The 25,854-nt window shown below is 40.3% G+C and overlaps 1 protein-coding gene across 1 annotated transcript in view; it reads left to right on the plus strand.

The window, feature by feature from the left end:
- Positions 1–17,045: 17,045 nt before the first annotated feature.
- LOC130191700 (roundabout homolog 2-like) overlaps positions 17,046–25,854 on the plus strand; it is a 71,535-nt gene continuing 62,726 nt past the window's right edge. Inside the window, exons 1-2 of the mRNA XM_056411363.1 lie at positions 17,046–17,100; positions 20,664–20,990. Coding sequence (XP_056267338.1) covers positions 17,046–17,100; positions 20,664–20,990 — 382 coding nt within the window. The remainder of the gene's footprint in view (positions 17,101–20,663; positions 20,991–25,854) is intronic.

A 25,854-nucleotide genomic window follows, 5' to 3' on the forward strand; every position in this document is an offset into this window, starting at 1 on the left:
AGGGATGTTATAATTGGATATTTGAATGATTGATGGTTTGGCTTTTGAAAAAACAACTGGAATATGGCATCCAACACGGATAAAGCAGATTCAAGCGTCTGAGTATTTTGAAAAGCGCTATAGAAATGTAATGTATTATTATTTATAAATCTCTATATATTCAGGCATAGAAGGCAGCTTTGTTAAGGTTTGATATGCAGGTAATGTGGGTCACGGAACAATATTTCCAAAAAATAAACAAAAGATGGCTCAATAAGACAATATCTCTGTCCTGGAGTGATAAACCTGCATAAGGCTTATTTACAACACATGCACACATTTACAATGTTGTATTGTCCACTAATGTTTTGATACATTACCATAGCTCTTTTAATTTGTACTATATTTAGGACTTAACAATACAGATTCAATTCTAATATAGTGTCGCTGAAAAGATAGATACATTGCGAAAGATACAAGGGGCAAATGTGCAGTTAATACTCACACTTTTGAGAAAGAAACCTGATTTTCAGGAAGTGTAGTAAAAAGTTACTTAGAAGTAGGTGAAAAGTATCTTTAATTTGTTTACTTTTTAACCATGTTTTGAACTGAGGACTAAGGAATATAAAGTGTAATATATTTGACATTGTCTACTTTCTGTACATATATGAAAAAGGCCCGCCATATGACTTGTGCTGCCATGTATGTCATCGATCACTGATTACAAATGTAATTAAAATAGTAAAGGTATTCATCATGCATAGACAATTACATTTATACCAAGCACTGAGATTGCTTTTCTTTTCAGGTAACTTATAACAGCAAAACAAAATGAGACCTGATGACAGCAGCAGGAATAATCCATCCGCCTGCTCATATTATCATCAATTCTCACAAACATAGCCTCCAAAAATATCACTTCATACAAATCAACAGTCCAATGTTGGTAATAGGCTCTCAAAGGACTTCACTCATCCAATATTTTATCGCATCTTCGGTATTAGGGATGGCATGTTACATTAACAACACTTGACAACGTTCTTCATCACTAAGGCCAGCCACAGAGGATGCCTCTGCCATTCACTTCATGCTGCTTCTGACATCAGTGGATAGTTGAGGAACTAATAGTTTGTCTCATTTACTGCAGTGACACCTGGGGAAATCACTGTAGCTAAATCTACGACGAGAGGACAAATGAAGTTATTGCATTCACTAAGTTCAGGGAGAAAGAAGCATTGGTGTTTAAATGTCACGCATATCTGCCTAAAAACAAATATCTTTTTTTCTAAGGCTAATTGTTCATCTGTTCATCTAAGTTTATTACCCGATATAGCCACAAATAATCTGCTTCTTTTTGGACACTGATCTCTTTAATGAAGATCTAACAAGACCCTCAAGCTATAACACAGCCTTCCCTGTTGAGCTCCATTGGTATACATTCCCCCACACAGGAATACAATCCCACAGAAAGAAATAGGAGACCAATATAAAGTATTGCACTGAACATTACAGTTCAACAATTAGGCCAAAGTAGCAAAAACGTGGACCAAATTAATCACGGTTGAACATTTAATTTTTATCATCCTTTAATAGTCAGTACTATTTTTGCTTTCTGCTGTTTCCCAAGTGGTCTAAATTTGTTTCATGAACATTTTGTACAGCAAAATTAATTGGATGTTATTTACAGACATTGAGAAAGTGTAAATAACAATGACTGATTGGGTTGGAGAAACATTCTGCAGTGTGCTCACACTCACAGCATGATGTACTGCAGTCCTTCAGCATGGTATATGTAAGTGGACTGTTCTGCTTCCACCTGTGGGTGTACTTCAGTAAAGAAAAGAAAAAAACGACCTCTGATTCTGTGTTGGTTATCAAGGTGACGTAGTGATATTAAAATTCAAATGTTCCCAATTGAAAAACCACAGCTGCCCTGACCAACTGATGTTTCGTTGGAAAGTGTACACACAATTAAACTTTCAGCAGTGCAGCGTCTACATCATTTGTGTTTTAACGTTTTCCCAATTCACTTTTGCGCAGAGAAGATCACTCATTGTCAGTATGTATTATTTAAAATGTATACAGGAACTTATACGTGGCCTTTTAGGGCATGATTTACCATTTTACAATGTGTGATTCCATTGATTTGTAATGTCAGACCACTGTTTCTTTGTGAAATCGGGTTAGATTGATAAGGAGGTGGACGTTTTTCGAGTTCTGAGTTGTGCTTAGCCCACTTACTTTGCCAGTTGACATCGAAACGTTAGACAAATAATATAAAGGTGAATCTTTCTCCCTGTCTCCTTATCCCCACTGCATTGTCTCCTTAAAGAACTTGAGCATCTGTTAGTGCCATTTAAAATTGGCTTTGAGATTACTTCATTCATGTCATAAGTATTCCTTATAAAAACACTTTTGTTTTTAAAACTTGCTTTCAGAAGAAAAGGGCTGTAGTGTTGTTTTTTCCGTTCCAACTGCTCATATCTGCTTCTTCAAATAATTTAGATTTCAACACCCGGCAGCTGAATTGTACTGATGGGCCTTTTTCACGGGACATAAATCATTTTGTATATGAAACAATGTCACAACTATGTGATCGCAAGTCTTTTATCACCCCCAATTCTGTTGGAACCCCCATCAATCAGGGTCGTCGAGACTGATGGTGAGATCAGAAATGACTGGGTGCAATGGTGTGTTGACGCAAGTGTCTGAGTAATGTCAGGGCAGTCGATGGAGAAGGCTCGATGTGAGTATAGGGCTGCTGCCAGTTGTCTCCCCAACAGCAACACTGTACAACACAGTGTCCTTGGCTATGTCGTACATAATGTTTTTTCCAAGGCTAAAAACCTGAAACTAAGCTCCATCTCATCTCTATGTTCCCGTCATCACTGGGGATCAGATCGACTGTAATAATGTTAAGCTTCAACAACAGTTACGTCAGGGCTTACCCTCACAACAATATGCTATCTCAAAGGCAGTATCAACTCAAGATGTAAAACTAAAAATATGCTGAAAGGTCATTGGAGAAATAAGCAAAAGTCATGAATTACATTTGGGCCGAGTACACCAAGTAAACCAGTGTGTGATGTCAGTGTGTATAATGAAAGAACGTAACTTTAGCAATCATCCACATGTATCAAGTAATTTGTATTGGAGATCCTCCTTGCCACTCATTTGCTCTAATACATCTTGTTTTCACACATTGTGCTCATCAGGTGAGGGTGACGACCAGTTGAAAGGATCTTCTTCTTACTGCCACTAGATCAATGTTTCATTATAAAATGCTCCCTTGATGTTGATAAACACGATATATAGTTTGAATCAAGTTGACCTTTGATTATTAATATCTTATAGAAAGGTGTGAAAGTGTATTGCATCTATTTTTTTAGAAATAAATCAGTTTTAATCGAGAAATTGACTACAATGACAGAATAACTTATCATGGAGAGAAATGTTCTCATTACATTCCCCGCGGTATTCTGCAATGCCCCTGAGTTCACCCTGAACTACCGTAGCAGTTTCTGCCAATGTGAAGGAGCAGCAACGGTACTAAGGTCCTTTTGGTTGCCAGCTCAACAGCGAGCATGACTTCTTCTTCTCTCCCTCCCGCTCCCTCTTGCTCAGTGTGTCTCATGTATAGTTATCCCCCTGCCTCCCTTAATGATAACGATACATGCAACAAGTGTAGTTTATTTGCTAGGTTGGAGGCAGGTCTAAGTGGGTTAGATGCACGGCTCCGCGCTATCGAAGCTCAGACAGCTATGCTAGTTAGCCCGCCCTCTCCCGTAGTCGGCGCGGAGCTACAGTCAGCTGTTAGCTGTGCCCAGCGGTAACCGTGCAGCGGATGGTTGGGTAACTGTTCGCAGGAGTCGTAAGTCTACACAGAAGCCCGCTGTGCACCAACCACTTCACGTTTGAACCAGTTTTCCTGCTCAGCGACACACCGCTGAGGAACACACCCTGGTTACCGGGAGCCCTATAGTCAGGATCGTGAAGATAGCGAAGCCACGGACCAGAGTCGTGTGCCTCCCGGGGGCCAGAGCGGGCGGCGTGGAGTCTTGTTTGAAGCTGCTGGCTAAGGATAGCGGAGATACAGTCAGATTGTAATACACGCCGGTGGTAATGGCGCCGAGCCGCCGCTCGGAACTCACTAAAATTAATGTGGAATCGGTGTGTGCTTATGCCAAGGCGTTGTCGGACACCGTAATTTTCTCTGGCCCTCTCCCAAATTTGCAGACAGACGAATTGTATGGCGAATGTCGTCTTTCAACCGCTGGCTGTCGGTGGTGCCCAGCGAATAATGTGGGCTACGTAGACAACTGGAAGACTTTCTGGGAAAACCTGATCTGATGAGGAGGCGGCATTCATCCCACGTTGGACGGAGCGCGTCTCATTTCTGCGAATATGACCAAGTTGATCACGGACTTAATCTATGACAACCCAGGGTTCAGATCAGGAACCGGGAGCAGAGTTGTAGTTTAACACCCTTCTCTGCTCTTCCATTCGAGCAGTTACCCACCCTTGACTTTAGAGTAGAGACTGTGTCTGTCCCACGGCCACTTCAATTAAATAAATCAAAAGTAAGCAGAAGAGGAGTCGTACACAATAACCTTATACAAGTTAACACAATTATTTCAGCAGTGCAACAAAATAGGTCTATTAAATGTGGTCTCCTAAATATTCGATCTCTGTCATCTAAAGCTGTGTTACTGAATGATTTAATATCAGATAATCACATTGATTTATGTTGCCTAACTGAAACCTGGCTGAGCCATGAAGAATATGTCTGCCTGAATGAATCGACTCCTCCAAGTCATATTAATACTCACATTCCTCGAGGCACCGGTCGAGGAGGTGGAGTAACAGCGATCTTTGAATCGAGCCTATTAATTAATCCTCAACCAAAATTACACTACACCTCATTTGAAAGCCTTGTTCTTAGTCTTTCACATCCAACCTGGAAAACACTACAGCCAATTCAATTTGTGATTCTGTACCGCCACCAGGTCCATATTCAGAGTTTATATCTGAATTCTCAGAATTTATATCAAGTTTGGTTCTTAAAACCGATAAAGTTATTATTGTTGGAGATTTTAATATCCATGTGGATGTTGATAATGATTGCCTTAGTGCTGCATTCATCTCCTTGTTGGACTCGATTGGCTTCTGTCAGAGTACAGAAACCCACTCACAGCTTTGGCCACACGCTTGATCTTGTTCTTACTTATGGCGTTGACATTGAGCATTTGAGCGTCTTCCCACAGAATCCTCTTCTGTCAGACCACAACCTCATAACTTTTGAATTTATACTACGGGTGTACTCCGTTAGTCAAAAGTTTCTACACTAGATGTCTAACTGATAGTGCTGTAGCTAAATTTAAAGCGATTCCTTCTGTATTTGATTCGATACCACGTCTCAATATAACAGAGGACTCCTGGTCTAACTTTAGTCCGTCCCAGATTGATCATCTTGTTGACAGTGCCATAGGCTCTCTGAGAATGACACTGGACTCGATAGCCCTCTGAAGAAGAAGACAGTGAGGAAGAGGAGGTTTGCTCCTGGTATAACCCTCAGACCCGCAAACTGAAGCAAGCGTCACGAAAGCTTGAGCATATGGCGTTCAACTAATCTCGAAGAATCCCGCTTAGTTTGGCGAGATAGTCTTAAAACATATAAGAAGGCCCTCCGTAATGCCAGAGCAGCCTATTACTCATCAATAATAGAAAAAATAAAAACAACCCCAGGTTTCTCTTCAGCACTGTAGCCAGGCTGACAGAGAGTCACAGCTCTGTGGGCCGAGCATTCCTATAAACCTTAGTGGTAATGACTTTATGAACTTCTTTAATGAAAAGATTTTAACTATTAGGGACAAGATTAATAATCTCTTGCCCATAACCAGTGCCAATCTGTCCTCAAGTGGAATGGCCTTGGAAACCGCTGTATGCCCTGGTGTATATTTGGAGGTTTTCTCCTATCAACCGTGACCAATTATTTTCAACGGTTTCTACTTGAACACGTCTACCTGTCTCTTGGACCCCATCCAGCGAGGCTGCTTAAAGACGTTTTGCCTTTAATTGGCGGCTCTCTATTAGATATTATCAATGTGTCTCTGCTAACAGGCCACGTACCACACTCCTTCAAGGTGGCTGTTATTAAACCTCTCCTGAAGAAGCCCACTCTGGATCCAGAGGTATTGGCTAACTACAGACCGATCTCTAACATCACCATCCTCTCCATGATCCTTGAGAAAGTGGTGCCAACACAGTTGTGCGACTTTCTACCTCATGGTGGTTTATTTGAGAAATTTCAATCAGGATTTAGAAAACACCACAGCACCGAGCGGCACTGGTGAAAATTACAAATGACCTCTTAATGGCAGCAGATAAAGGACTCCTCTCTGTCCTGGTCTTGTTAGACCTTAGTGCTGCATTCGACACCATTGACCATGACATCCTGTTACAGAGACTGGAGCAGTCGATTGGCATTTCAGGCACGGCACTAATTTGGTTTAAATCCTATTTATCAGATCGATCTCAGTTTGTATTTGTAAACGATGGCCTCGATAACCACCAACGTTAATCACGGAGTTCCACAAGGTTCTGTGCTTGGACCAATTTTATTTACCTTATACATGCTTCCTTTGGGCAATATTATCAGGAAACACTCCATAAACTTTCATTGTTATGCAGATGACACTCAACTATATTTATCGATAAAACCAGAGGAGAGCAACCAACTCTGTAAAATTCAAGCATGTCTTAAAGACATAAAAACATGGATGACCTGCAACTTCTTGATGTTAAACTCAGACAAAACCGAAGTAATTTTAATCGGCCCTGAGCACCTCAGAGATCAATTATCTGGTGATGTGGATTCTGTAGACGGCATTGCCCTGGCATCCAACACCACTGTAAAGAATCTTGGCGTTATCTTTGATCGGGACTTGTCCTTTAACTCCCACGTAAAGCAAATCTCAAGGACTGCATTCTTTCATCTACGTAATATTTCAAAAATCAGGCACATCTTGTCTCAAAAGATGCAGAAAAATTGGTTCACGTTCGTTACTTGAGACTGGATTACTGCAACTCCTTATTAGCAGGCTGCTCTAATAAATCTCTTAGGTCCCTCAAGTTGATCCAGAATGCTGCAGCTCGTGTTCTCACTAAAACTAAGAAAAGAGATCACATCACTCCTGCACTAGCTGCTCTGCACTGGCTCCCAGTAAAATCAAGAATCACTTTTAAAATTCTTCTCTTAACCTACAAAGCCTTGATTGGTGATGCTCCATCATATCTTAAGGAGCTTGTCGTACCATATTGCCCCACTAGAGCTACGCTCACTAAATGCGGACTACTTGTAGTTCCTAGAGTCTTAAAAAGTAGAATGGGAGCCAGAGCCTTTGGTTATCAAGCTCCTCTTTTATGGAACCAGCTTCCAATTTCAGTCCGGGAGGCAGACACAGTCACCTCGTTTAGAGTAGACTTAAGACCTTCCTCTTTGACAGAGCTTATAGTTAGGGCTGAATCAGGTTTGCCCTGGTCCAGCCCCTTGATATGCTGCTATAGGCTTATAGCTGCGGGGACGTTTTAGGATGCACTGAGTACCTATCTCCTCTTTTTCTCTCCTTAAGGATGAATTTTCATCTCTCAATCACACGTTACTAACTCTGCTTTCTCCCGGAAGTCCTTTTGACTTTCGTCTCATGGGGTCATCGGACCCTATGAGACGGCATAGATCTATCTGCCTGATGGATCGTCTGGGTCGTGGAATTCCTGCTCATGACTACGCCACTGTCCTGTTGAGACTCCGCCCTCCTCCTCCCCACCGCCATCTGCCTGATGGATCGTGGAGGTCTCCATCGTGGAATATGCCTACTATGAACTATTCATACACTCTGTCATATTCATTGAATGTATTTTAACTCTAAATCTGTCCTTCTGTACACATTACATCTATTGCATCTGTCCATCCTAGGAGAGGGATCCTCCTCTGTTGCTCTCCTCCAGGTTTCTTCCCTTTTTTCCCCCTGAAGGGTTATTTGGGAGTTTTTCCTGGTCCGATGTGAGGTTTTGGGGCAGGGATGTCTATGTGTACAGATTGTAAAGCACTCCGAGACAAATTTGTAATTTGTGAAATTGGGCTATACAAATAAACTGAATTGAATTGAATTGAATTAAATCCTTCACCATGTCACGCACAGTGCCGGCCAGAAACCCACGGTCACTTGTATCCACAATCTCATTCTTTCGGTCACTGCCCAGAACCTCATGACCATAGGTGAGGGACACATGGAAGACTGACCAGCAAACATTGAGTTGGTCGTGATGTGCAAAATCAATGGGCAAGCCAGCCCACTGTCCCTCTCCCTTCCCACTACCTGACACAACTGAACTATTCTGCTTGGATCATTGGACCTCATTAATGGAGCAGCCCAGCATTTATTCAGAGAAGAACCATGTCCTCAGAAATGGAGGTGCTGCCTGAGCTTGACTGTAGTCTAAAATTAATGTATTTTTCTTCACAGAAATGCAAATTAATGCGGCAAGACCCTTCTAAAATCTAATCAGATCATCGACTGTAGAGGAGTGCATGACAGTTTTCCAGGAGAAACCTGTGGTGTACGTATTCAGTTTCTGGCATGTATTGTTCTTGAGTTATTGTGTTCTCAAGACTGTGCCTACAAAGACAGATGCCGTATAAAGTCCCACACCACTCTAAACTGAGAGACGTCTTTCATTACATTGTCCATCATTCTTCTCATGAATTGAAATCACAAAGGGATATTTATTAATAGAACTTTTATATTTTCAGAACTACGTCTTTAGAATATGATGAAAAAATGTAATTGGCTTAGTGAACTAATAAGAATCTGCAAATTATAATTGTCATCACTCACTCTAATTATCAGATAATTTAGTTTTGTCTGAATGTGGAAAATGGATGATGGATAATATTCATTTCTGAAATACAATACAACTATATTAAATATCTTTAATTTCTTATCAACAAGAAACAATTGAATAATAAAAAACTTGATGATCGAAAGATAATAATCCCTTTGCCTCAGTTGGACGATGTAGTTTGGTTGATGTACATTAATGATACCGACATAAAGCTATGTCCAACGTCACCAAATACATGGCATTACAATGAATGATCTATTCATTGTGTCCATACAAAAAGTGGACAAGCCTCTTCTGAACATATATCCTGTGTTACATTCATAACGGTACGCATTTATAAAATTATGCTAATTATATTTCATGAAACCTGCAAAGAATATAATATTTAAGAGTTGAATATTAATGTTCATCAAATGCTTCGAACCAAAGTAGGGTATTTTCTGAAGAGAATCAGAGAATCAGAGAACATATTTCAACTTTTGCAATGATAAAGTTTGGCAACCCATTTGATAGAAAAAAACCCTGTTAATTTAAATAATACATACAAATATATCTGCATTGAATAATGAATTGTGTAAAAACTTAAGGTTAAACTTGGTATTTAATAGTTTTAATACACAAATGACTTAATACTGTAAGTGACTAGACCGATTTCTAAATAGGAAGATTCGTAATATATTGAAATAAAATGAAGTCATTTAAACATTGCATCAGGCCTGTCGCCTGCTGTCAGATCAATCTGATTGATTAAAGTACGGTTTGATGCAGTATTCAAGCTGCCTACACTAACGCTCTCTCAGCCTCCGTCTTACTGCATGTTTTTCTGTCTCCTTTTTGTAAAAAAACAGTCAGTGCTGCTTTAGAGCATCGAACAACATTAAGAGTTGAGTGCTACATAACTCTCTCACCCATGACTACCCGTTTGAGGCACAGAAAGAGGCCATTTCTATGGAAATGCAATGTTTACACGCATGGGAGAAGACTATTATCTGCCATTTTGAAAACGTAAAGAGTACAGTGTTTCCTCTAGTTTCTCCCTCATATTGCTCTCAGCATTTCCCTTGTTTTTCTATTTGTGTTCCCTGTGCTCATCCAGAGGAAAAACAAATGGTGTACATGCCCTTGCGCCTGATTAAACTGAAGCCCTTTCTTCCTCCCGCATGTCTGTCACGAGAGAGATACCTCACTCGTGTCCCCCAAAGTACCGCTTCCACTTCAAGAAGCTGAATGGGGCCTTTTTCACCTTGAAAGCATTTAAATGGAGATGGTATATGTGGGCCCTTCTCTTTCCACTCTAGCAAGGTATGTCAGGACTTCAATGGTAATTTGTGGAGCGTAAAGGTATACAGAGGAAGTACTGTGTCCATTGCAAGAGAATAAAGTGATAGTAATGCATTGACAACACCACTCACCTCCACGAAAGAAAACTGCAACTCCTGAGAAGAGACATCTTGTGATGTCTAGCTCTGATTTCAAGAGTCCTCTGCCCATTACTTCAAAAGTGTCCCGAGAGACTTGGTTCAGTTTAAGATGTAGAGAACGGCCTCGATGCAGAACCGGAGAAATAAACAAACAGTTGGACGGAATGGCAGGGCAACAAAAAGAAACACACAATCTCTTGCTATAAGGATGAGAATAACATTTGTAAAATTAAATGATTGAATGCCTATTATTCAATGGAAATAATCTTGTAATACATGTAGCTAAATGCAACTTTCTCCGGTATTAGGGATCTATGTAACATCCAGTTGTAGATTTCATTGCAAAAATAAAATGTATTCAATTTGGACATCGACTGTGACTTATTGTGAGTTTTCTCTCCCAGCCTCACCTGATTTTACCGTTGTGCTCTCACTCTCACTAACATGACATCCGGTTTGCCGTCTTCAGTCTGCCTGATTCCATGTGGATGCAGCAGTCGTAGCATTAGTGCATGTGGCGTCGGTGCCAGTGGTCTCTTACCAACTCAGGTCCTGCTTGGGAAACCTTTGACTCGAAACATAGTGTCAAACAGATCCAATTTTCTTTGAGCATGAATCAAGTCAATGGTCATTGATGCGTAACAACAAAAACCCATTCAGTTCTTTATTAACTGACCATACAACCAGTAGAGTTTGTGTTTGCTGGCAGCAGCACACAACCTCGAGGCTTCTGTCAGATACTGTGAGAGAACTGGTCCATCCTTTGATTCAGCACCTTCTCCTGCACCAGTTGAAACGGCATTGGAGCCAACTTGTGTTGATTTGACGCTGTAAGGCTTTGCAGTACGACCGTGACACAAGTTCCACAGACTTTAATGTGAAAAGCAATTTTCATGGTTTGTTTTAGAGTTCACTGAGGGGACTGTTCAAGGAGAAAATCCCTATCAGGGATGAACAGCCAGCTACACCTACCCATCCTCCAGACTCAGCTTGCAGCCTCTCGCTATCTTCGGCCCCGAACAACCTCATGTTGCATTTTCCCTGACAGGTGTGAAAACAACTCCACATATTATCTTAATAACTTGTGGAACTCAGCCAATCTGAATAACAGTGGAAAATGCTCAAAACAGTCACCAAATGCCCATTTGACTGCAACTGATGGATTGTACACTACACAGCAACATAATTGATCTTGCATGGATCAATTTACTGTTCAATACAATACAAGCGCATTCATCATATGGCGCCATTTGAGAGCCAGATTGACTCAGTGATCTGCAATCTGAAATGAGCTGCAACCTGCAGTAGCCTGAATAGGAATGGTAGTGCTCCTGTATGAATGCCTTTTGATCAACCTTTTTTAATATGTATGCGAGTGTATGTGTATTGGTCTTTGGAACTTATTGACCACAGTGGAACAATGTAGATAGTCTTTCCTTTGTCTTGTATTTTATGTCTTTTTTCAATAAAACAGGAAATTGGAGCACAATAAGAGCAGTTATATTAAAAGGTAGAGAAATGCAGGTTTTCTTGAGAGAAAGGGAAAAAGGCCAGAGTATTTCAAAGATCTATGCTTTTATTGGATGTAATGAAATTAGAAATTTGTTGTCAAAAATTACGGATTACAAAAGAATACAGTTTTCCTCTGGCTTTCTACATTTCCCAGTTGTACATATTAGGAACATACTCAAATAATTGGTGTGTATCTCAAGGCAGTGTATAAGGCATCCACTGGATTTACAACCTTAAGCTGAAGGACAGAGCGCTGTCCCTTGTACAGGTTTGGACTTTGTGGTCAGGACACATGTCGACTCTGTCTAGTCTCACGAAGGCTGAGCTTGCCTTGTGTTGAACACGCTGTCACACACACACACACACACACACACACACACACACACACACACACACACACACACACACACACACACACCATCTGTTACCTCCAACACTCCTGGCTTGGACAAACACGGTTATGAGTAGGTAATGGTGCGGACACAACTTGTGACCTTGACACTGTCTCCTATGTGTGATCAACTGAGAGAGGGAAAGAGAGAGAGAGAAGTAGATTGATGAGTCAGAAGCCCTTTTGAATTTGGTTTGTGTGAGAAAGGCAGCAGAGTCCCACGTTGCCTGGAAACATGACGGCCTCAGTGTGATGAGAGATGGAGTCTTTCTCTGCCTCTCTTATCTTCTTCAACTTCAAAGATAAACATGTCAACTCCCTCAATAAACATACATTCTTTTTTTTGGGACTTCATACAGGGCATAAAATGCAATTACGCAGTTACTTATGCCACATGCCATTTCCTCCTGTATTTCTCCATTTTAATGGCATTTTCAATCTCACTGTATATGTGTGTACATACATATATATATACATATATATTTAGATATAGTCTTTTGTATTTATATATAACTTTTCTGTAATGATGGTAATTATAAGAGAATATGAATGACAAAAAACAACAACGAGGGAGGTCAAGTGAAGAGTGATAATGTCTCTTATTTCATTTACATTTAATTGCGGTTAACTGAATGATAAATATTTGTTGGGAAAGTACGGCCTTCCTCAAGCGAGTTTCTCCATCTAAGAGGTCTGTCAACAACATTGAGCCGAATCGATGGTTGCAGTTACAATAAAAAATTATTCATATAACAGCTATAGCAAACACACTTACAAATTGAATAACACTTTGAAATACAACAAAATATGTTTCATGAAACAGGGCCTTAAATACATCCCATCGCTTCAGACCACGCTTGTCTATAGTCTGTTCGATAGTCCGTGAGAAAAGACGTAGATCTCCGACAAATCTCAAGTTTTGTCCAATTAAGAAAGTCCTCCTCTTTCTCTTTGTCCGCAATTTCCAGTTCCACAATTGGACAAATCTTTTATTGCTCCTTTTCAAATGTTTCTTTATCAGTCGTTTAGTGTCCAGTTTCAGTGTGCACCCCCTCTGACCTGCAGTCACATTCTCTTCTGCTCCGGTCTATGTCTGACTGTAATCCACGATCTCATAATACACTCAAATGAATAAATTTTCTATACTCACCGAGTACATTCAGGGTTATTCATTTGTTATAATTGCTTATTACATTCCGTGCTTTTTAATTGATTTAATCAAATAATTCATTCAGTGCTATTTAATTGATTTAATCTAATAATACATTCAGTGCTCTCTATCCGATCTACTCAAATAATACATTCTGTGCTCTATGATTGATATTCAGGTATAACACATAGATCCGTGATCTAATGTACAACTACATTCAATGTTACTTCTTTAATATTATTGCATACATTCATCGTTTCTTCTTTGTAATACCTAATAGCTACCACTAGGAGTGCTATTTAAACAGTTTTCTCATATTCTGGGCTCTCAGAAAGATAACATAAGAACAAAATTAGTCATACGAGATTATCACTATTGAAATTGCCTAAACGGCTCTCAACGTGATGGCAGAGGTAATGACTCGCAGCAAAATGGCGCTAACTGCGTAAACAGGTTTAACAGTTCAAACAACGGCAAAGGTCCTAACAGCGCTAACAGTGCTTACCTGAGGGGAAACCGGAGGTCGGGGCAACACCGTTATCAGCTGTAACCACCGTAATGGCGTAGTGCATGAGTAGCGGCCGTGAGCATGAACATGATCTGAACGCGCACACAGCCGGTCCGGCTAACAGAGTGTCTGTGTTGCATATAGTACTTACGGTACCAATCCATGTGTTGCAGTGGTTTCATCTGATGTAAATGTAATGAAGTACATGTACATGTAAATCGTCTCAAACTTCCGGTACCAATATGTACCCTTTGTACAGGAGGACATGTGGGCTCTTTCATGCACATGTTGGTTATGTGAAGAAGTAACCCTTTTTTGGAAAGTGGTTTCTTTCTTTTTGTCAAAGATACTGGATTATGTAATTCTATGAGCTCCTGCTGTGCTGCTTATAAATGATTTGTCAACACTGGACTTATCACAAACACTAAGACGCACCTTAGCAACCGGCCTGACAGCCGCAAAAAAAATGCTAGCAATGCGATGGAGTCCCCTGCACTCTCTTAGGAAACCCGAGTGGTTAGCTAGCTACCTTGATGTAGTGAATATGGAACTATCAATAGCCAGAATACATGGTGTTGAAGAAATAACTATCTTATGCTGGTCCGCGGCTTTAAGCAAAATTCAACAATATACATAATTGTATCATAATATATATTTATATTCTTTATTTTTTTATTTTTGTAATGGTTTTTGTCTGAGTACCGTTGGATGTGTACATTTTTTATTTTGCATGAGCGTATCTCGAAAACCAATAAAAGATTTGATCACGAAAAAAACTTCCTGTGTCACGGGATGATGTTCATTAATCGTCACATTTTCCAGTGTCTAGACTGAATATTGTAATATCTCTCTTGCATTTAAACACTTGCATTACCATGTTGGCTCTCACTATGTCTGTTAATTCTCTAAGGAAAGTGATATGAGATTGATAGCAACATTTTATTCAACAGTAAGTGCTCATGATGAATAGCAGCATCAGTGTGTATTAAGTCATTTGGTACAATTAGCACTAACGTATTCTTGAAGTTTCCTTCTCAGATCATTAAAGTTCACCTTGATGGATTTTGTGAGGTTATTCATTTCTTCAAAAGCCTCTTTATTATCTCCATCCAAATCTGAAAGACAGGACGTGATTGTGCAATGTGTTAAGGTCACCGTCTGCATAAAATCTGGATAACAGTCAGTGACAAGTACTTATGTTTCCCCCTGCATTGTCATTTTTGTCCACAATTTTTTTAATTAGAAAAAAGTCCCTTAAATATTCAGCGCTCAGTTGTCTTGCATTATTGAATCATTAATAAAAAGTGATTGAGGCAAGTCTTCACAACACCATAAGCTGAGCTGAGCTGCCATGAGAGCAATCTGACAGGAAAACACTATTGACGACATAATTCTCTGATGGATGAGATCTGTCCAATTAAAATTAATGTTTTCACTTTACACCCCCTTCATTCAGTCTCGATTTAGTCATCGTCCCCAAGTACTATTCAATATACTGCTCTGAACACAATGCTAAAAATTGCTTAATTTCACCCTCCGGATCAATAACACCTGATTCAGCCCCTCTCATTGTCCTCTCACAGCGAGCCACTGCATTTATTATGCGATCGACAATATTGAGCAGAATAAGCACCTCAAGCTGTGGGCATGATATTTCTTTGAAAACATACACCTTTTTGCGAAAGCTTTTTCAACCATGAACATGGAAATAATATACCACCTGGTAACACTGGGGGTGGGGTTAACCCTTGTGTTGCCTTAGGGTCATTTTGATCCGAATCAATATTACACCCTCCCCCCGCCTTTGGGTCATTTTGACCCGATTCAATGTTTCACCCTCCTGTTACCTTTATATTTACTAACATATTTTACCCTTTGGGTTCAATTTGATGCCAGCAATTGAAACCTCCAGAAAATTATTAGAATTAATATTGTTTTCCAAGTTTAAGTGTGAGGCACTTTATGTTTGTTTGTTGACTACCGAAAGAACACCGACATTAAACATTGAATGGGGTCAAATTAATCCTAAAGCGGGAGGGTGTAATATTGATTCAAGGGTTAAATGACTCGACTTTGACAGGATGGTGGTGCACCAGGGGTTAGGGGCTAAAAGGAGAACAAAGTATGTGATAGTTGTGTGTTGGACAAACAAAATGCCTCCAATGACAAAAATGCATTCACTTACAGTTGCGATGTTGAGTCTGGGATGTTTCGTTTGGTTTAATTATATCGTCCTGATTTAAATGCGAACACGTATAAACCTGGCAGACTGTCCTGTGTGTGTGCACAGAACGTGTCCTGATGCTGCATGATAATAAAGAGCAGATGAAAAGAAACAGGAAACAATTCAGTAAAGGCTATTTAATTAGTTATGTTGAAGGGCAAAGCAATTACATACAATTAAATAATGATTGCATATCTAATCTGACAAAGAAAGAATAAAAAAAATGGCCAAGGTACTTTCATTTGAATACATATTGATCATGCTGCGTGTGAGTATACGGATTTGTGACCTGTACAACTACTTCCCAGAAAAAAAGACAAAAACGAGGGGTGGAGGAACTTGGAGGGGGGTGGATGTACGAATGAGCACCATCATCAACATCTAATTGTCCAGAAGGCAAAGTGCTGCTGAGTTTCGGGGTTCAGATGTATTGTATATGTGCTATTTGCCGGTGAGTTTCTCCCAGGGCAGCGGGGTGGAGAGGAGGGGCTGTTGCTGCTGTGCTGCACCGTTGCTGCTACTCACCTCTGACTGAATCCCGTCTCCACCTTTCGTCCCTCAACTTGTCCCGCGTGAGGATGGATGCGCTTCCCCGCGGTCGGACCCGGTAAAGTGTCAGAAGAATATGCGGTCGGACGGGGGAACCGTCAGCCACCGGAGTGTCTTTGGGCGTCGGGCATGATCGCAAATTGCAGACTGCAGAAATTTCCAACGTGTCGGCGAGTCGACTAGACCTGCGCGTAGTGGCGCGCTCTGCGAGAGGAAGAATGGACGCGTGGACGCTTTCTCTCAGCGGTTGAAATGACTGATTCGGTTCTTTTAGTTGACTAACTTTAAACAGTTGCTCATCTCGACCTCGCGCAAGTGGAAACAGCACTGGTTGATTTATTGACTGTTTATATTCGCTCGAGGAGGAATTCATGCGCCGGTAGCTTATACGGGGCCAATATGCCAGAATGGGTCCTCTACAGTATTTATTTCTCTGTGGACTTCTGTACACCCAAACCGACGGTAAGTTTATGTTTGCATACATTAATGCATCTTATTGTTGAGTTAATGTGTTTTCACTTATGTATATGTCCAGGAAGACACTCTGTTGACTTGAAGCGTATTGTTCGATCCATGTTCTTGTGCATTAAGATACCGATAAATCACATGGTCTCCAGGGAACGTGTCCTTCCTGTTAAATTCGTCTTTCAAACAATAAATGCACCATGCCAATAGTGTTAATAGTTAATAGTTGGTTATTTCAGTGTTGATTAGGATTGTGTGCATGCCAACTGTTTAAATGGCTCATGCAGACGAAAGTTGCTCATTTATTCATATGGGCTGCCTTAATTGCACATTGGTTACTCCTTAGCAGCTTGAACATGTCATGTATCAGTGCAAGTATTGTGATTATAATGTGTGTGCTGGCATACAAAAATGTCACAAAGCCCAAGAAACTTGTTGTATTATTGCAGAATAAGGGCATTGATTAATTAAAGCCAATTCATCTCTTAATCGTCAGGATCTCATATGTTGCTTATCTTGTATAGTCCCTCAAAAGTGCTGCAAAAGCAACATTTATCAGCCTGTTTGCTGTTGTTGTTTTTTCGCAGTTTGCTGTGAGAGCAGTCTGATACAGTACAAAAGGTTGCTCAGACAGATGATGGAGCTGACTATATGTCTTATAGCTGAGATGGCTAATGTGCCAAGATGCTTACTCATACTGTATATTGTTGAAATCCCCCTCCACACACACACACACACACACACACACACAGGCAACATGTTCTGTAGTCTAGTTTTCAGTCCCCTGTAGCCTACAACATACATCTGTGTCAGTGGGCTAAATGAATTACAGGTGTGGATTTGGGTGGTTCCAGGACACTGGAGTTGATGTTGCCAGTGTATTAAATACAGGCCATCTGTGCATTGTAAAGCCAAAGCACCTACAATTCCTTCGCAAATCTTCCGGTAACTTTGTAAAGCTGATCAGTTTTTGATGACAACATTTCAGGGAAGTGTTGATTCTACTCTTTCGTTTTGGAGGGTTTAATTTTATATTTGACTCCTGCTGAAAGGAGGTACAAAATATTAGCCCAGTTTACATACATTTAAATAAGAACATCTGACACAAAAACATTACAAGCTTCACCAAAAACGGTTTAATTGCAGCTTCAGCTTGTATTCTGCATCTATATATATATATATATATATATATATTCATGTAGGTATACATTTCACACTTTCCGATTTAGTAGTTGAAATTAAACCATCTGTGAAAAGGAAGCATATATACTCCCAATTGTTGGTGTCTGACAGGCTATGCCTGTGGCAATATATAATCTGTGATCTATTAGAGAGGATAATGCTGAGAGTGTGCAGTCTGTACACAATACAATTTACATTGCGAAGATCTGTGTGCCCATTTTCACTGTTTATATCTATAAATGAAATTAGCTGGTTTTGAGCTCTGACTGACTTTTATGTTGGTGACATGCCAAACTTAATTTCCAAGTGATAAAGAACCTTAAAGACATGTGCTCTGCGCTTGACAATCTAATTAATCTTTTGGCTATAAACTGACATTGAGTCTTTTCTGAACTCCACTAGTTGACAGATGTCACCTCAAAGTGACTTTTATTAGAGTCATCCCTGCTTACAAGGCCTTACATGTCTCTGACCAGCTTTTTCTGCCAGACCTTGGGTTTCAGCGTCAGCACCATGGACAGATCCCCATAAACAGGCCCACTGGCAGAGAGAAAAAGACCTGGGTTGAAACAGAGCTTGAGGCTTAACAGCTTTAGGCAGTCCTAGGCTGAAAGATAAGCCACATTTTGGGCATTTTCCGACCAACCACACCAAGAAACTTTACTTGAAGACGTGATTGAATTTATAACCTGAAACGTTATGAATACAAGACTATTCAGCTAGTAAAAGTCTGTCATTTATTTCAAGGAGTAACATAGAAAAAAAATATATCCATCTATTCATTTCCCATCCTTACGTATTTATATTCAGGGTCATGGGGTGTTGGAGCATGCATTGAGCAGAAAGCAGGCAAACCCCCTGGTCGCATTGCCAGTCCATCATAGGGCAAACAGTCTGACAGGACCCCGTCAGACCTTCTTGCTGTTAGAAGACAGTACCAACCACCGAGCCACAGAGAGAGACCCATAATTTAAATTATCTAATTTCTATTCTGTTGCCTGACAGCACAAGTCAAACTGTACATTAACCACAGTGAAGAGGGGTTAAGGGACAACCAATTAGAAGAAGTCAGTATCCCACGGACTGTGTGGTTGTGCGTCCTTGTGGATCCACACAACTGTTACTTACCCGAGAGATATACATATTGTTTTTTAAATGGCATGTTAAAAACATAATGCATCAATATGGTTTGTGTATTGGCGACAGCTAATGGAATTTTTCTGTCAACAAACCACTTAACATTATAGAAAGTCACATCACTTTTAATCATATTTGTACCTTGTTTTCAGTTGCGGGGAAGCAGCCAATCATCACGGTGGCTTTTGCAATTTGTATGATTTGTCACAATCAAAGGCAAAACGAGATCATTTTTTATTTATATATTTGCCTCATGGCTGTCCAGAAAGTCTGTTTAAGCGACTCAACAATATCACTTTCTAGGTTTGTTTGCATGCACACTACGGAAAAAAGCAAGACAGTTTAACACAGAAAGTATAATGTACTCATACACCGTGAAACAGCTGAGCGTTGCGATGCTGTCGCATCTGTAAACAAACCCAGTGCCACTGCGTTTGACATTTAGAGGTAGAATTTAAGAACAGCACTGAAGGTGTTCACATGGCCAAATACATGTGCAGTGTAAGGGTTACTAACTGGGTCACTGTTACAGCATAGTCACAATCACTCATGACATTTGCTATCAAACACGTAATATTATTCTTGTTAATATAATAATGTAACCTTTAAAGATAAATTGTAAACTTTGTGTATCTACACTACTTCATTATAAAGTGATAACAATACAATGTAGCAGTCACTGTTCTACATCCACTGAGACGACATGTTTGATGATGTCAATGTTTCATGGAAAGTGTTAATGAAAAAGCTAATGAGACGTAATGACTCCTCAGCTCCTGTCTGTGAAAGTAAATATGGGAGCCTGAGTGTAGCAACACTGCACGTAGAGCCAGTAAAAACCCAACACTCATCAACTTTCCTTTCACAGTCTGTAATGAAATTATACTTAGTTTTAGCTTCCCCACCACATTTACAGATGTTTTTACATTTAATATTTAAAAAGCAGGGAACATATATGTTTTCATTATTTAAAGAGATATGACTGGACATTTCTGTCTTTCATCTTCATATAAATCAGCAATCAACAACTCCCTCTCATGTGCAGTTTAATTGCTTGCTGATACATTGTGGTTGCCCCGTTTCAGTTTTTGCACTGCAATTGTTTTGTCCTGCTTACGAGATGGTTAACTTAATTTCCCCCAAACATCCTGCTGTTGCAGCAAAATGTCCATGCCGTATCTATATGTATGTATTGATTAAGACTATTTCTTTAAATGGACTTTTACTCGTTTCCTCTCTAGGGTCTCGTCTACGCCAGGAAGACTTCCCTCCCCGCATAGTGGAGCACCCCTCTGACCTCATTGTCTCCAAAGGGGAACCGGCCACTCTCAACTGTAAGGCCGAGGGCCGTCCAACCCCGACGGTGGAGTGGTCCAAAGACGGGGAGCGAGTCGAGACGGACCGCGACAACCCCCGCTCCCACCGTATGCTGCTGCCCAGCGGGTCCCTCTTCTTCCTGCGTATCATCCACGGACGACGGAGCAAGCCGGACGATGGCAGCTACGTGTGCGTGGCCAAAAACTATTTGGGGGAGGCCGTAAGCCGGAACGCATCTCTCGAAGTAGCATGTAAGTCTAAATTGTCATCCTATCCCTCTGGGCACAGAGGTGCTGCGCTGGTCAACACAATCTCAGTGTCGCATGACAACACAATGGAAACATTGATTAGCAGTATGTATTGAGGTTGGTAACCTTTTGTGGAGTATGTGAGCTCGAGAAAAGTGTGAATGTTGAATCTGAAAAAGGTATCGTTTATGTTAAATTAAGCATAACATTTTGGGGCTGCTGCTCTGAGAGATTCATATATAAGATGATATCTGTCATAACATGAGCAACGTCACCTTTCCACCTACAAGCGTGAGTGTATGTGTGCTCACCCGTGTGGGTAACATGTGTGCACATATCTGTGCGATTATGGTTTCTGACTGCTAGTGAGACATGTTTGGATGACCTGTTTGAGTAATGTATGGGCAGAGCTGTGGATCACTCCAGGGACGGAGAGGAAAGGGGGCATCATTTTAACCTAGCTAACTCCCTCTCACTGTTTTGATTTGGAAAGATGTAGCCGGCTCCCAGCCAGTTCTCTCCCTGTGTGGGAGAGACACGCTCTGGGCTATTCACATTTCCATTATGTGCTAAACTGAGCTGATTTCTTGCCATGAACAAGATGCACACAAGCTCGAACGCACACACAGATATATATATATTTGCATGATGCACACACAAACACCCGTACTGTCTCCCTTGCTCTCTTTTTCTCACTCTCCCAGAGGTGTAGTACACTCATAGGAAATAGGTAATTCCAGGAGAATATTATATTGAAAATGTATTTCGAATTTACAAAACATTTAGCAATGATTGCTGTGTAGTTGTTTGTTTTGAATTATACAATATGGGAGTTATTGGACCTAAGAATTGGAAAGGACTCGGGAGTGATATTGTGGCTTCTGCAGATTTTTCTCCCACTCTGGATTCTGTATTTGGCTTCATGGGGAAATCATGAAATAGGAAGGGGGGGAAAAAGAAAGAAGAAAAGACTGAGATAAGAGCCCTGAACCTAATAGCGCCTGAGTTGAGACATTATCTGGGATCTTTGTGTCATTTTGTGGACCACATCCTCCCTTTGTCTTATTGCCTTTTCCACATTAGACACTTATATTTCTATTGTCTTCTTTTACTGGTGCTGTTTCCTCTCCTTTCTCTCAAATCAATAGCGGTGAACTGTCCTGGAAATACTAATGCTCAAGGAGATCCTGGGTAAATAGGAATGTGTGTGTGTGTGTGTGTGTGTGTGTGTGTGTGTGTGTGTGTGTGTGTGTGTGTGTGTGTGTGTCATGACAGAGCATTGATTTTAGGGTATAAAATGAGACATTGTGGTGTCTGATATTTAGTTGAATACGATCTAGTGCTGAAACTGAGACAATATTTCTGTCTCACTATAATCAGAATCTACACTGCTATATATATTTCACATTTACATTGCACATCTTAAACAACACAGTTGTATTTTAAGATGGGGACTAACTCTCCCTCATAAAGAAACCAGAGACCCAAAACCGTCGTTATAGTGTCGAAAGACAAACGTTATAGCCGCTCCACTGATTCCCTTGGCTTAATATAGCCTGGCTTTATGAACACAATGACTGTGTCAGAATGATTTTGTGGGGATTTTGTAGTTCTTCTTAAAACACAATAAAGCTCATTTGTATTTTACAGCTCAAACAGGCATTCTGAATGAGTTTTCTGAGTTAATTGTCACATTCATTGTCTGTGTAGGAGCGGCAATTCTTTTTTTTCTTCTATTGTCGGAGTTGGAAGAGAGGTACTCTACTTATGTATCAGAAGTACATATGGAGGGTAAACTAACAAACTAGATATGTCATTGCAAATAATCAAGGACAAAACATTCACAAGCTAAATCGAAATTTCAGGAAAAGGGAGTAGGCTAGAATCTTTGCTCCAGAGCAGCTTTCATATGAGTTTTGAATGAATTGAATTGTTCTTGAAACCTTGAGATATATTTGTGAGTTTGTATTTTGCTATATATATATATCCTTTTTTTATGGGGGAAGAACCATCTTGGGGTTTTGAGGGATTGGTGTTTGCACAGTGGGATGCTTCTCATACTTCAATAACTGTCTGTTTCCCCGGCTGCTAGACCATGCAGACCAACCACAGACCTAAACACTCCATTTCCAATATACATTCAGTATCAAGTACCTGCTGTTGGACTACTGTGTACATTTGCCTTGTCTGATTGGGATGTCTCCTGTAAAGCGGCATGGCATCATAATGACTGTGTAGGCTTTGCAATTTAGTGGTCAAATTTAAATACCACTTGCATTGTTTCCTTTTTAGATATTCGCTTCCTAGACATAGAAGCTCCACCCTGATATCTTGCTCACAACTTTACCCATAAATTAAGTTATTCTAGTCTTGATTTTTAGGCGAAGGAAAATAACCTAACCTAAGGTGTGCTGTAGTCTCTTCTTCGACAGAATAAGAAGTCAATAGGTTGTTATTTTCTTCTGTAGCTTCTCTTACATGAAGAAATACAGTATGTCCAAGGCAGCCTCTAGTTTTCTTTGTGTAATTCAGAACAACATGGCTTCGGGGATGCATATTTGTATGGCTCCTTCGGGGGCTGCAGGATCCTGCCAGTATTGCTGCAGCCAAAGTTGTCATGCGACGCTGCGGGTGGAAGCATGCGGGTAGATGAAAGTGCTGTGGGGATGCTCTGACAGTGAGCCAGGCTCACAATGGTTTGCTTCCCAGAGTCCACACATCCTCAAATGTTCTAATGGTCTGTAGAATTGTATCCTAACCAGTGGCTTAGAACATGCAGCTAATTTGAGGGGTGCTGCTCCCTTGGGTGCATTTGTGCTGTACAAGCTCAATTTTGGTGGGTCGTCATGCATTTTATGAGCTTCGGTCTGACGGAAATTTGAAGGGGCATTATTCATTCCATGTGATGCAAAAACACATCAGCTGTTTAAGATGATGGCAAAGATTGAAATATGTAAATCATGTAGGTGTAGCAGAAATCTGGCAGCCTTTCCAAAACAAACAGTATACCTCATAACAGCTGTCTGTCTTTAATATTAACCAAGCCTTACTAAAACAACACGTATTTCTGCTTTTCTATAAACGTTGCAAGGTGAGTCCTGACAAATAATCCAAATCATATTGTATGTCTTGTGTTGTATTGAACTTTGAAACTGACTATGGGTAAGATGGCAACAAAGCAAAATATGTCATAAAGCGGTCAGTATTTTGCACATTTAAAGACATTATTAATGTTTTATAAAACATGCATTAGCCCTTTTACTTTAACATTTTGCCATTTTGAGGTTCTTTTACACATCAGCTGTTTTTTGTTATAATCACCCAAAATTCAGGCTCACTGCAGTAGAACTGTGGTGTCTTTTAAGACCAAATGGACATACTATAATGCCGTCTGCATGGTTATTTCATCTTTGCTAAATATTTGTCATACTGTACATATTTTCAAGAGAAGTGCTTTGTACATTGAACTTGTATCTTGCTTTAGTTGACAATCAATGAATAAACCTAATTTTAGAATTCTCAATTATGTATGTCTCCGTCTATAAACCCAGCAGATTAGCACATTTAATCCAAAACTAGTAGGGGAACATTCACTGCATCAGCTGAGAGACAATCACCCTACACACATCTGGAGTTTTCTTACTCTTGTTGAAATTCTATTTCCTGCATATGTTGGGTGTATATATATTTGACACAAATGATAACATCAGCCATTTCGTGAAATGAGGCCATGTCTGTATATTCTTAGACGGTCTTGTATTTTTCCTTCATAAACAAGACTCATTGTGTCTTTTTGGTACTGTTGCAGCATATCCCTTGTTTCTCACATCCCAGTATGCCATTTTAATATTCAACTGTCATATGGCAATGTCTACAATCACACATGGCCAACCATCGAGCCTGCTTTTCACATCTTCCGTCGGTTTTATTCAGACTGTGCAGCTGAGCACTACTTCAGAGCAACGTCAACAAACAACTGTGTGACCTCCAGGCCACCAGTGGACTGGCACTAATCATCAGAGCGAGTGGCTGTTGATGGAATTAGAATAGCTCCCGCAAACTATTAAGAAGGGACAGAAAGACATAAACATTGATGTGTTGAAGGGAGGTGTGGGTGGAAGGACGGAGGATGCAAGGGTGTTCATTAGTACAAAACTCAAGAGCAAGACGAGTCCCCCTCTGTTAGACTGTGCTAAGTGAATTAGAATAGTCACTCAGCCAGACAATCATCAATTAAATCCCCCCCAGTTACACACAGCCAACAAACCGAGCAGCCACAATGCTAGATACATCTACTGTCGGCATTGTGTTTTTACTTTTTAGTGCACGCAGTAATTATTTTAATGAAAGAGAACGCGTTGGACATTTATTTGAAATGTTAATAGAATCAATGGAATTAATGCTGGAGATTCAGAAGTTGAGGTACAGTTGTGGAGGAGCATATAATAAAAAAACACACCATGAGAGTTGTTACACATATCGTCGTCCAGCTACTTGTGCTTGCCTAGCAAAAGGGAGGTGACAACATTGGGTATAGTTGAGATATATAGTCAGAGAAAGAACCCCACACACAGCGGGGGTTTTGGGTTGTTACGATACCCAGGGCCTTGTGGGTGCGTTTCTGCCCGATAAAAACACACTACATGGATGGACACGTGCCCGATAGTGACATGATGCAATTAGCTAGAAGAGACGACTCACCAGATCTTTTTGAACTGCAAAAACGGCAGAGTGTTAGAAAGTAGTGTTTTGTGTTGATGTTGAATTTTTCTCCATTCAACCATTCATTTTGACATGTTACATTACATTAGGCCTACATGTCATTTAGCTGACGCTTTTATCGAAAGCGACTTATCTTGTGTAACAT

This window comes from Pseudoliparis swirei, chromosome 3 (genome assembly GCF_029220125.1).
Source record: "Pseudoliparis swirei isolate HS2019 ecotype Mariana Trench chromosome 3, NWPU_hadal_v1, whole genome shotgun sequence".
In the NCBI taxonomy this organism is placed as follows: domain Eukaryota; kingdom Metazoa; phylum Chordata; class Actinopteri; order Perciformes; family Liparidae; genus Pseudoliparis; species Pseudoliparis swirei.